This window comes from Pongo pygmaeus, chromosome 7, assembly GCF_028885625.2.
Source record: "Pongo pygmaeus isolate AG05252 chromosome 7, NHGRI_mPonPyg2-v2.0_pri, whole genome shotgun sequence".
NCBI classification, from domain to species: Eukaryota; Metazoa; Chordata; class Mammalia; order Primates; family Hominidae; genus Pongo; species Pongo pygmaeus.
In genome coordinates this window covers 40,326,658-40,340,323 of record NC_072380.2, presented here as the reverse complement: position 1 = coordinate 40,340,323, position 13,666 = coordinate 40,326,658, and the positions used below count along the sequence as shown (strand labels likewise).

General features: G+C 44.2%; 1 protein-coding gene across 2 annotated transcripts in view; it reads right to left on the bottom strand.

Moving 5' to 3' along the window:
• IDO2 (indoleamine 2,3-dioxygenase 2) overlaps positions 1–13,666 on the bottom strand; it is a 66,144-nt gene that overhangs the window by 26,555 nt on the left and 25,923 nt on the right. The window contains exons 3-6 of one of the 2 annotated variants that reach the window (XM_054499156.1): positions 10,521–10,640; positions 6,879–6,997; positions 4,106–4,120; positions 1,654–1,753 (exon numbers count right to left, since the gene is read on the bottom strand). In XM_054499156.1, coding sequence (XP_054355131.1) covers positions 1,654–1,753; positions 4,106–4,120; positions 6,879–6,997; positions 10,521–10,640 — 354 coding nt within the window. The remainder of the gene's footprint in view (positions 1–1,653; positions 1,754–4,105; positions 4,121–6,878; positions 6,998–10,520; positions 10,641–13,666) is intronic. The other variant, XM_054499157.2, reaches the window with a different exon arrangement.

Here is a 13,666-nt window from a genome sequence, read left to right as displayed (position 1 = left end):
CTGGACAGCTTGTCAGAGCTTCCTGGGAACATCCTAAGCTAGATCCACTGTGGGGTCGGCCTGACAGCCAGAAGCTCCCTGGGGACCTCCCAGACAGACCCCTAGGTAAGTGTTTCTGGAATTTCGTCTGGCTGTTACTTCTTATACCTCCCAAGGGCCTGAGTACTATTATTTTACTCTTTTCTTCTCTCGGATTTGTCACATGTTATGATCAGTTCTACTTCTGCATCTCCAACTGGGGCATTCTTGCTCCGAAGCTCTCATATAAAGTCAGATTTAAATGGTTTGGCTCTGTGTCCCCACCCAAATCTCATCTTGGATTGTAATCCCCACACGCTGATGGAGGGACCTGGTGGGAGGTGATTGAATTACAGGGGTGGGCTCTCCCATACTGTTCTCATGATACGAGGGAGAGTTTTCACAAAATCTGATGGTATAAAAGTGTTTGGCAGCTCCACCCTTTGCTCTCTCTCTCCTGCTGCCTTGTGAAGAGGTTCTTGCTTCCCCTTCACTTTCCTCCATGGTTGTAAGTTTCCTGAGGCCTCCCCATCCATGCAGAACTATGAGTCAATTAAATTTCTTTCCTTTATAAATTACCCAGTCTCAGGTAGTATGTTTATAGCAGTGTGAAAATGGACTAATACACAGACAGATTCTACAGAGTCCCCAGCTCTAGAATCCCCTCTGCTGGGAAGACCTCCTTGTCTTCCTTGAGTCTCTACTTCATCTGAACTACACTTGGAAGGCCGATATTTGATTCCGTATCTTCCAATGGACTAAACACATGGATGAGAACTAAAGTAACCATGGAGTTTAACTACTGAGAGAGAAAGAAAGCGCTATAATATACCAGCAATGGGTCACCCTACACAGTAGGTGCTCAATATATGCTTATCAAGGGAGGTAGTGTTGTCTGGGCAGGGTGGCTCACACCTGTAATCCCAGCACTTTGGGAGGCTGAGGCAAGCGGATCATGAGGTCAGGAGTTCGAGGCCAGCCTGACCAACATGGTGAAACCCTGTCTCTACTAAAAATACAAAAATTAGCCAGGTGTGGTGGCGTGCGCTACTTGGGAGGCTGAGGGAGGAGAATCACTTGAACCCGGGAGGTGGAGGTTGCAGTGAGCTAAAACCACGCCATTGCACTCTGGCCTGAGTAACAGAGCGAAGGCAGAAATCTAACTGAAATATTTTTAGGCAGGGTATTAATGCTGTAGCTGATCACAGGCTGCATCACTGTTGTCTTCTATTCAGCCTTCCTGGTACCTGTCTGACTCCTGAAGAATTTCCAGTTTGAGGCCCGGTGCAGTGGCTCACACCTATAATCCACGTTAATCCATCTTCATCCACTGTATCCATCATAAGCTTCTGTCAGGGCTGGGAAAATGTCTGTCTCATTCGATCCAATTTCCCATTGCCCAAAACAATGCCTGTTTGTTGAATGGACAAAAGGTCCATTCCAAGTTTTATAGGAATTGAGAAAAGGGAGCAAATCTGGTGGCCTAGAGCTTAGATCTCTTCTCTCAGACTTGAACTAAGCAGGACAAGGTCTATGTTCATTTGTATTGAGAAGTCCACTGCAGGAAAGGCACTGAGTGGGAAGTAAAGCTCAAGCTCATTTAAAAAGAAAAGGTGCTATCAAGTGAGAAGATACCTTTATCCCAGGCACTGCTGCTTTCTCCACCAAAGCAGTCACCAGTATAAAACCATGCAGGCTCTCTCCCCCAGGAAATGAGATGATGGTCTCCAGGTTCCTTGGGAAGGAGAGGAGCACATGGTTAGAGGTGTGGAGACTGTACCGTGAGTACTCACTGCCCAGAGGTCCCTGCCGAGTTAGATAACTGCAGTGTGGAATCACTGCACAACTATTTCCTCTCCATAAGACAGCCCTGAGGATGGGCATCTACCTTCAGCAACATTCAGGGAGGAAAGAGAACAGATAAGTTCAATCTCATGTTCACCTGACAGGCAGCCTCCCAATGTCTAGCATGGCCCTGATGGTCCTGGACCATCTCCACGGTGGAATAACTGGCTGAATGAGAAGTTCCTAGTAAGAGATGTAGCTGATTCTCCACAGGGCTAGACAGACCCAGGCAACAGCTAAGTCCATGCCCTTTTTTTACAGGTATGAAACTATGGCCCAGAGAAGCAAAGCAGCTTGTCCAAGGTCATATAGCCAGCTAATCACAGGACCAGGCTGGGAAGAGTTTCACAACTCAGGCCAGTGCTGCTTCTAATCCGTTTATATGTGTATTAGTTCATTCTCACACTGCTATAAAGAACTACCTGAGACTGGGTAATTTATAAAGAAACGAGGTGTAATTGACTCAGAGATCCTTAGGCTTACCAGGAAGCATGGCTAGGAGGCCTCATGAAACTTTTCAATCATGGTGGAAGGGTAAGCAAGCATCTTACATGGCGGCAGGAGGTGGGGGGAAGTGCCACACTTTTAAACCATCAGATCTTGTGAGAACTGGCCAGGTGCAGTGGCTCACACCTGTAATTCCAGTACTTTGGGAGAGCGAGGTAGGCAGATTACCTGAGGTCAGGAGTTCGAGATCAGCCTGGCCAACATGGTGAAACTCCGTCTCTACTAAAAATACAAAAATTAGCTGGGCGTGGCGGGGCATGCCTGTAATCCCAGCTATACAGGAGACTGAGGCAAGAGGTTGCAGTGAGCTGAGATGATGCCACTGCACTCCAGCCTGGGTGATAGAGTGAGACTCTGTTGCAATAATAATAATAATAATGAGATATTGTGAGAACTCACTCACTATCATGAGAATAGCATTGGGGAAATCCACCCCCATGATCCTGTCACCTCCCACTGGGTCCCTCTCCTGACATGTGGGGGTTACAATTTGACATGAGATATGGGTGGGAACACAGAGCCAAATTCCATCTATCTATCTATCTATCTATCTATCTATCTATCTATCTATCTATCTATCTATCTCAATGCTGTACAATCGAATGGGATCTGGAAGGCTGTTACAGAGGAATCATTTCTAAGTGATCTGCTGTCATTTAAATGGAGTAAAACATCTACAAAACCTAAAACCTTAACTCTATGGATCATATTTGCCCTTCACATTTTAAGCATGAGACAAAGATGAAAAACAAACCAATGTCAAACCAAACCAAACCAAGACAAAGTCAAGACTTACATTGTTCCAGCAGCAACATTAGCTTGGGAAATGATGTCTTCACTTTCTGTGCCCCCATCTGCCCAGTTTTTCTACTGGACACTCTTATTTGATAGGTTTGGTGATAGAAGCTGAGGTTTGGTGATGGGAGAGGCAACACTGGATCAGAGGCTATTTTTGTTTTCCAGGAGAAGCGGAGCCTAAGGATGTGTGGACCAGACCTGCCCCATGAGCTCCAGTCTATGTAATAACAAGGTCTTTTGAAGGGATTTTTCTGTAGCCAATCTGCAATCTGGCCTCCCATAGAAGATATAGTGAGATGAGAAATATTTTTTTCAAACCATTAAACTTCAACTGGGTGGAGTGGCTCACGCCTGCAATCCCAGCACTTTGGGAGGCCGAGGCGGGTCAATCACCTGAGGTCAGGAGTTCAAGACCTGCCTGGCCAACATAGTGAAACGCTGTCTCAACTAAAAATACAAAAATTAGCCAGGTGTGGTGGTGGGTGCCTGTAATCTCAGGTACTCAAGAGGCTGAGGCAGGAGAATCCCTTGAACCCAGAGGCAGAGGTTGCAGTGAGCCGAGATCATGCCACTGCACTCCAACCTGGGCAACAGAATAAGACTAAGTCTCAAAAAAAAAAATTAAACTTCAAAGAGTTACTGAAATTTGATAAAGTCTCATTTTGTTTTGTTTGCATTTCACGTTACTTGTTTTATTATGTACAGACTGGAAAACACAGTAAAAAAAATTCCCTTATCTATACAAGGAAGAGTCAATCACTGTTAATTTTTAGACTGTGAATTTTAGACACATTTCCTTCTAGTATATTTTTTATGCATTTTATATGGTTGATATTATACTATACATATAATTTAGCATGCTTTGTTCTTTGTTTTATTGTAAGATTTTAAATTTGGCCTGGATTCTAAAGTGTGTAAATGATTTCTGAGAACTTACCCAATTTCCAGGAATCTAGCCCAATTTCAGTTATTGATGACCACCAAGAGAGAAAAAAAAGAAAAGAACAATTCAGTTTGTAAATCAGATATATTAATAACTTCTAGGGTCACATGTCCACAGGCATGCACACTTGTTTGCAAGGCACTGCAGACACACACACATCCACACTTACTTTGAATTCTGCAGGTTGTGGCTGGACTATGGGATGCTGTGTGATAAAGGGTGAGCGACATTTCCACTCACATTCCAGCCCCAGAATATTTGGCCTGTGGCCATCTTAATATATTATTAGGCCGGGCGCAGTGGCTCATGCCTGTAATCCTAGCACTTTGGAAGGCTGAGGCAGGCGGATTATGAGGTCGGGGATTCGATATCAGCTTGGCCAACGTGGTGAAACCCCATCTCTCTAAAAATACAAAAATTAGTCGGGTGTGGTGGTAGGTGCCTGCAATCCCAGCTACTCAGGAGGCTGAGGCAGGAGAACTGCTCGAACCCAGGAGGCAGAGGTTGCAGTGAGCCGAGATCATGCCACTGCACTCCAGCCTGGGAGACAGAGTGAGACCCCGTCTCTGAAAATAAATAAATAAATAAATAAATAAATAAATAAATAAATAAACAAACAAGTTATTTCACTCGTCTTACATTTTTGTATTTACCACAACCCCACATTTTATTCTAGCTAGTTGATTCCTACTCAACTTTTAGGATTTGCCTTATATCAAGTTCTGCCTCATCACCAAGATTTTTACTGACTTGTAAAGCCTGCATTGATGTCATTTCTCTGAAATTCTAAAGGACATATTGTTTGAGTCACTCTTTGACATTTGTCATATAGTGTCTTGTTATTTAACCACATGGGGAGTACTTTGCTTCTATTTCTTTCATTTCTTCATAGCACTGAGCTCTGCGCTAGGCATATTAAAAGGCTTCAAAAGATAATTACCAAGCAGAATAACTGGTGAGACCCAGGACTGTGTCCACATCTCTGGAATTAAACTAGCCCTTCACTCTTACTTCGTAGGAAACTATTAATAGCTTTTTTGTTATTGTTTTGTTTTGTTTTGTTTGTTTTTGAGATAGGATCTCACTCTGTCGCCCAGGCTGGAGTGCAGTGGTGCAGTCTCGGCTCACTGCAACCTCTGCCTCCCAGGTTCAAGTGATTCTCCTGCCTCAGCCTCCTGAGTAGCTGGGATTGCAGGCACCCACGGCCACACCTGGCTAATTTTTGTATTTTTAGTAGAGAGGGGGTTTGGCCATGTTGGCCAGGCTGGTCTCAAACTCCTGACCTCAGGTGACCTGCCCACCTGGGCCTCCCAAAGTGCTGGGATTATAGGCGTGAGCCACTGCACCTGCCTGTTGTTGCATTTTTGACTGCCATTCTAGTACAGTCATTTTTCCCTTCAACCTTCTCTTATTCTGTCTTTCTCTTTGAGTAATAAATCCAGCTTATTCAATATTCAGTACTGAACAGAATAAATTATGCACATTTTTTAATCCAAATTCTTACCCAGATTCAGCAGCTTTCAGTAGTCACCCATTTTATTATTAAAGCATAATTAATCAAGGATCTCAATTCATAATTGCAGAAAACATAAACGCCCAGGGCTCAGAGCTCCTGAGAGAGATGAGATGGCCCAATCTCACTTCTTCCAATGGAGCACATAATTTTTTTTTTTTTTGAGACAGAGTTTGTCACCCAGGCTGGAGTGCAATGGCATGATTTCGCCCACTGCAACCTCCACTTCCTTCGTTCAAGCGATTCTCCTGCCTCAGCCTCCCGAGTAGCTGGCATTACAGGCATCCGCCACCATGCCTGGCTAATTTTTTTGTATTTTTAGTAGAGACGGGGTTTCACTATGTTGGCCAGGCTGGTCTTGAACTCCTGACCTCAGGTGATCCATCTGCCTCAGCCTCCCAAAGTGCCGGGATCACAGGGCTGAGCAACTGCGCCCGGCTGGGGCACATAAATTAATCTTAAAATCTAGCCTGTCTACTGAATATGTAACCCTTTTAAGTAGATTCCCATCATCGCTTCTGGCAATCCCATGGCTGAGGAAGTTCTTCCTCATATCAAACCTCAGTAAATCTTCAGCTGTTGTAATCAGCCACAAAAGAAAGTGCTGTCTCTTTCATCTAGAGCTGAAATAAATTTGGCTGCAAAATTAAGGTGAAAGGAAAATTTAACATTTTAGATCATCTGTCCAATTCTGACTATTTGTTGAATTTCTTGTTCGTTAAAAACTCATGCTATTCCTTCTGTAGACAAATGCCCCTATTCCCAGCCCAGCTGTCAAAGGAATGATGTGACTTTGGTGGAATAGATGGAATTATTAATCAAATTCTCAATCCAACCCACCTGGAGCATCTGCTCTGAATTCATCCATAATCATTCTCTTCTGATCATTATATAATGATTACTTATCAAAGCCAACTGGTTTTAACCTGATATGAATAGAGGGCATCTTAGGGAATAAACAGTTTGAAGAGAAAGAACAAATAAAAGCTGATTTTGCAGGAGCCTGAAGATCAGGTTGAGAAATTCACACGTGATGTGGAAACAAACAAGACAAAATGGTCTGAGCCAATGTGTTCAGAATGGATTAAGAGGAAGCTTCTGGGGCCTGTGATATTTGAATTTTTGGTCAAGCTCACCCCTTCTTTGGAACCATAAAGCAAACCATAAATATGAACATCCCTAATGATAAAAAAAGCCTGGGCGTTTCCTGGGGGAAAAGTTGTGGAAATTCAAAGCATTCTCTTCCTTCCTTACCCATCTGGATCTTTTTTAGTCCAGTTCGTCAGCACCAAGTCTGAGTGGACCAGGATAGGAGGGAGCCCCAAGTTCCTGGAGACTTCGACAAATGGAAGGGCAAGATTCCTTGGCAGGACCTTTCAGATATAAATCCAGACAAATAGCATATTCTAGAAAGCTTGCCGCAGAGGAAATAACCATGGTTGTCTTTTATTCCAGCAATCCTGTGGTACAGAAATGACCTGGGAACCAAGCTTGAATTACCTGAGTGATGCGCGTTCATATGCCGCACACATATCTTTCTGTTAATGACCCAGTGAAAATACTGCTTATGAGTACACGGTGCAATATATGTGAAAATTACAATGCTGGACCACACATACATATAGAATATAAAATAACCTCTGCAAACTGGCTGTGCAAAGAAAGGCATTACCAAAACAATTAAACATAAACTGGGGCCCGAGAAGATTATCAATGGAAAACAATTTTGATAGACAGGTAAGTAGATAGGTGGATAGAAATATATATATATACGTATATATATATACACACATATATACGTATATACATGTGTGTATATATATATACGTATATATATACACATATATAGACAGAGAGATGATAGATACATAGATAGACGATAGAGAGATGATAGCTAGCTATATAGATAGATGATAGATCGATAGACAGATGATAGATAGATTTATTGATTGACCAACTGATAGAGATACAAAGCTAGATGCAGAAACCTGTGTGTGCACCTAGGTATGAGCCTGGGAGACCTCAGTGCCCCCAGAAAAGCATGAGGATAGACAGCATCAGCCTGTGGGGAAACTGACTCTGTCTCTCACTCTATAAGTCCAACCCAGTAATACCTTCAAGTAAGCCACCACAGGACAAACCCCCTTCGCCCTTTCTTATCCAAGGAACCCTCCATGGCGCTTTATCGGCCACAAGTCCAGAAAAGCTGCATGAGGTTCTCTATTGGAGGTAAAGGCTGAATGAGTCTAGATTCAAACCCCATCCTTGTGCCCCCTCTTCCATCTCCATTTTCATTTCTCCTTAAGATAAAATATCCATTAAGAACGCCCTGCTTTTGCCTTCATTTTTCCCTTGAACGTTTTCTTGGGTGGAAAACAATAAAGAGCTTTAAAGCGTTTTGCAGTGTGAACCTCGGGTAAACTTTCCTCAGAAGGCATTGGAAAGCTGGGTACTTTCTGAGCTGAAAAGTCAAGGGAGGAGAAACAAAGAAAGTGAAAGGTGATCTGAGGCAGGGTGGTGGGTGTGGGGAGCCTCCAGGTCTCCTGGAACTACCAGGGCACAGCTGGGAGGTGGAGACTTCCTTCCCCTATCACTCTTCTCTCCCGCAAACCCCAATTTAAGATAATGGTTTGCGGAGGGGATGGTATAAAGAGGACCCACTGGGACGTGCCTAGACTTCAAACTTTTCGGCATCAGACACACTGTTTTAAAAATGCAGGCCGGGCGCAGTGGCTCACGCCTGTAATCCCAGCACTTTGGGAGGCGGGCGGATCACGAGGTCAGGAGATTGAGACCATCCTGGCTAACATGGTAAAACCCCGTCTCTACTAAAAATACAAAAATTAGCCAGGCGTTGTGGTGGGCGCCTGTAGTCCCAGTTGCTTGGGAGGCTGAGACAGGAGACTGGCGTGAACCTGGGAGGCGGAGCTTGCAGTGAGCCAAGATCGTGCCACTGTATTCCAGCCTGGGCGACAGAGTGTGACTCCGTCTCAAAAAAAAAAAAAAATGCAATGCACTGACCGGGTGCTGGGGCCCATGCCTGTAATCGCAGCACTTTGGGAGGCTCAGGTGGGTGGATCACCTGAGGTCAAGAGTTCGAGATCAGCCTGGCCAACATGGTGAAACCTCGTCTCTACTAAAAATACAAAAAAAATTAGCTGGCCGTGGTGGCAGGTGTCTGTAATCCCAGCCACTCAGGAGGCTGAGGCAGGAGAATCCCTTGGACCCAGGAAGCCGAGGTTGCAGTGAGCGGAGATCACGCCACTGTACTCTAGCCTGGGTGACAAGAGTGAAACTCTGTATCAAAAAAAAAAAAAAGAAAAAGAAAAGAGATGCACTGACAAATAACAAGGCTGCAGTGACTCTACACTTTTCCTCTTCCCTGAGTCTCCTGTGTTTCCCTGAGAGACAAGAGGTAGGATCAATCAGGCGAACATGATGGGCACAGGCTGTTCTCTTCACCGTGGAGTTCTAGGACATGGGTAACTCCCTGATTTCTGGGGAAGGCACACTTTTAAAAATAACAGTAACTTTTAAAAAGTTACTTTTAAAAATAAAAGTAACTGACACTGTGGGTGGAAACTGTACAAAGTTATGCAATGATTCAGAAGAAATTTGGATGAATTATTAAAAGACAGACTAATAATTGGCTGGATAGAAAGCAGTATTAAAAAAAATAAAGATGAGTGTTGTAAATGTCAATGTGTCCCCTGGGGAAAGAAGGCTGCACTTGTAAAATCAGAAGACCTGGGTTCTGGCCTTGGCTTTTCCACTAATTTGCTGTCTGACCTTGATTAAGGAAATAAGTGTCTGTGCTTCTCAGTTGTAAAATGGGCCTGGTATGGCTCTCCTTACTTTATAGGATTATGAAGAGCAACCTAGATAACTTACATACATAAGAGTACAAAATGCTGTGAGGTTTTTATGAATTCTCAGAGTCTGTCTTCAGGCCCCGGCATGGTGGCTCACACCTGTAATCCCAGCACGGGAGGCAAAGGCAGGAGGATCACTTGAGGCCAGGAGTTTAAGACCAGCCTGGGCAAAACAGCAAGACCCTCATCTCTACAAAAAACTTTTTAACAATTAGCTGGGTGTGGCGGTACGTGCCGGTAGCCCCAGCTTCTCAGGAGGCTGAGGTGGGAGGGTCGCTTGAGCCCAGGAGGAGTTGAGGCTGCAGTGAGCTATGATTGCACCACTGCACTCCAGCCTGGGCAACAGGGTGCGACCCTGTTTTAAAGCTAAAAAGCAATCTGCCTTCAAATGCAACTCTTCAAACATTCTTGGAAGAGGATGCCAAAAAACAAACAAACAAACAAACAAAATTCAAAAGCTTATAAAAGAAAGAAATAGCTATCAGTTTAAAAAGTAAATTAGCTCTTAGTCAGAAAAATAAAAATAAAAAAATCCTTCATTTAAATGGCCCTTCAGGCTGAGCTCAGTGGCTCACCCCTATAATCCCAGCACTCTGGGAGGCCCAGGCAGGCAGATTACCTGAGGTCAAGAGTTTGAGACCAGCCTGGGCAACATGGTGAAACCCATCTCTATAAAAATACAAAAATTAGCCAGGTGTGGTGGTGGGTGCCTATAGTCCCAGCTACAAGAAAGGCTGAGGCAGGAGAATTGCTTGAACCTGGAAGGGGAGGTTGCAGTGAGCCAAGATCACCCCACTGCACTCCAGCCTGAGTGACAGAGTGAGACTGGCTCAAAATAAAATAAAAAAAAATAAAAAAAATAAAAAATAATAAATGAGCCCTTCATCGTTGCTTAAACTGATGCCCATCGAGAAGAAGAAAGTACCCATTTTCCAGGAAAACAGGGTAGAACCAAGCAGGGAGCCCATTACTCCGGGCGCAGCCAACCTGCCAGGTAACAGGAGAAGCTGCTCTCTGCCCTCACCTCTGCAGGCTGCGCCTCTCCTTCCTGCCAGACATAACCCATGGTGAGGAAGCTCAGGACCAGGTGGGCCAGGCGCTGCTCCCGGTGACCCTTCAGGAACTGGCAGCTCAGCAGGGGCATCTGTTCATGAAAGTCCAAATGCCGTCAGAGGAGGGATGGGAACGGGGACAGGAGAGGGAACAGGGGCCGGGGACCTGGGATGTGAAGGGACCTTTGGGTGGAAGGCAATGGGTTATATTTTAATGAAGGTACAAAGAGCCCGCACACACACCCATTTATCCCCAGACCCAGGACCCTGCAGTATAGGAAGTGGTCCACATGACTTTGCTCAGGAAGAACCTAACCGCCCACCAGAGCCCACAGTTTGTCCCCATGGCTGTGGCAGCCTCCCGTCTGTCTCCATGCCTGAAGCCACTGCTTGGCTGGAATGTTGTAGGACACTTAACTCCCAGGACTGAGCGGACTTATTTCCTAGGGGTCTTGCATGGCAACTTTTATAAGCCTGTCTTATCCAAACACTGTGGCCTGCTTGCTATCGCTGACCCTGCAACAGCCCTGTGCGGTGGGTGTTCCTCTCTCTATCAAACAGGAGCAGGAACACAACCCCTGACGCTGCCTGGGGCTTTTCACACCCCCTCCACCCCCGCCCTCCATGCCTATAGCCCTGTTGCCATAATGGGGAAGATACAGCATGATAAAGGCGGTATCATGGTTGAAAGCAACACTTCGTAAACAAGTATCAGCAGTTTCTCCGTGCTGCCCGGGGCTGCCCTGCCTGACAGCAGCGGCCTCTGAATTCGGCTTCCAGGCGCGTCCCCTCTGCTCGCCTCTTTCCCCCGCCCCAGCCCACTCCCTGGCTCTAGACACAGCCTGATCTGGATCTTCCCGGGTGGTCCCCTCCCGGGTCCGAAGCGCCAGAAAGGAGGGCGGCAGGAGGTGTTTTGGGTATCCTTTTAATCTCCAGGCACCGCCACGTGAGCGCGGAGCTGGGGCTCCTCCAGCGCAGGCCCGGGGTTGAGGCTGGGGTATCCTCAGGCTGGTCCTTCACCCACTGTCCTCCCCATAGCCAGACTGCGCACTTCTTCCTCCCAAAAATGAGCTCTCATTCACCATGCCCAAGGGTTCGAAAATACAGCTAGATAGAATGAATAAGAGCTGGTGTTTGATAGAACAACAGGAGGATACAATAACATCGTACATTTAAAAATAACTGAAAGTGTAATTGGATTGTTTGTAACACAGAGAAAGGATAAATGCTTGAGGTGACGAACACCCCGTTTACTCTGATGTGATTATTACATGTTGCATGCCTGTATCAAAATATCTCATGTACCCCATAAATGTATACACTGACTATGTGCCCACAAAAATTAAAAATAAAAATAAAATTGGCTTTCAGAATCACAACTAGAATGTGCCCTAGGCTTGCAGGGCAGGCACAGCTGGAAGGAGGGAGTACCGTTGAGATGTTACTTGTTTTGTTTCGTTTTGTTTTGTTTTAGAAACAGGATCTTGCTCTGTTACCCTGGCTGGAGTGCAGTACAGCAATCATAGCTCACTGCAGCTTTGAACTTCTGGGCTCAAGCAATCCTTCTGCCTCAGCCTCCTGAGTACCTGGGACTACAGGCACGTGCCACTGCATCTGGCTAATTTTAAAATTGTTTGTAGGGATGGGGTCTCACTATGTTGCCCAGGCTAGTCTCAAACTCAAACTTCTGAGTTGGAACAATCCTCCCGCCTTGGCCTCCCAAAGTGCTGGGGCTTACAGGCATAAGTCATCATGCCGGGCCTTGAGATGTTGCTTTTTAACAGGAACCAGGTGAGCATTATAACAGCAGTTATTTATGAAGTACATTTTAAAGTTATTGACACTCTTTTATCCGAAACCAGATAGTTCATTGTTTTCATTGGCATTTTTGGTTTATTCTTGAGATTGAGCATTTTTGCCTGTTTATCATCAATTCAAATATCTTTCACTGTCTTAACTACTTATATTATTTGCCCATCTTTCCCCATCAATCATTCATCTTACTGATTTCATAGAATACATTTTATATTATGGATCTTAATCTTTCATATAAATGTTCTAAAATTTTTTTTAGTTCATTGTTTAATAATTTATTTTGAGTGTTATATAATTATTTTTATTATGTCTAGACACATTTGAAAGATACACTGTTAGAAAATTATTAATACCTTTCTCACAAATAAATAAAAAATATTAATCACATTTTATTTCTAAGTCAATTTGTTGTGAATTGTAAATGACTTTGAGGACATGAGCACAAAATTATTTGTCCCTGATGACAGGTGTATTAAAAGTCTATGAATTAGTAGAAATAATGTCGGACTAAAAACAGAAATACTAATTTGTGGGTTTCCATCACAATGGAAAGGTACTCTACCTTCAATGCTTTTCTTAATGCTACTCAACTAACATTTTGACAGTCTCTGGCCTCAGTTTGGGAGGGCCAAATATGTGATTTTCCCTCTAAAAGCAAAAATGCAGTTTGAGGAGCTTCTTGGAACCATTGTGAACATTTCTTTAGAATCTGCAACATGATTCAGGGCAACATGTTTGCACTATTTTCTGCTGAACACTTTGAAATGCATCTTATAACTTCCTATTTATTAGAAGCATTTCATGAATTTATACACCATGAATATAAATTAAACACATGTAATATCTATTTACAACCTAAAGAGTAGACATAAGTAAACACTTATTTACTCATCACTCAGCTTAAGAAATAGAACTTGACCAAAATTTTTGCAACCCTCTGTGTAACTCTCATTGATTGTAATATCCTGCTTGCTCCTCAAGAGTATCTATTTGTTGAATTTTGTATTTGTTATTTCCTCGCTATTTATATATCCTTCAAAATTCATATATGTACGATCACTGAACAATATATTATTGGCCAGACATGGTGACTCACACCTGTAATCCCAGCATTTTGGGAGGCTGAGACGGGCAGATCACTTGAGGTCAGGAGTTTGAGACAAGCGGCCAACACGGTGAAACCCCATCTCTATAAAAATACAAAAATTAGCCAGGCGTGGCAGTGCGCACCTGTAGTCCCAGCTACTTGGGAGGCTGAGGCAGGGGAATAGCCTGAACCTGGGAGGTGGAGGTTGCAGTGAGC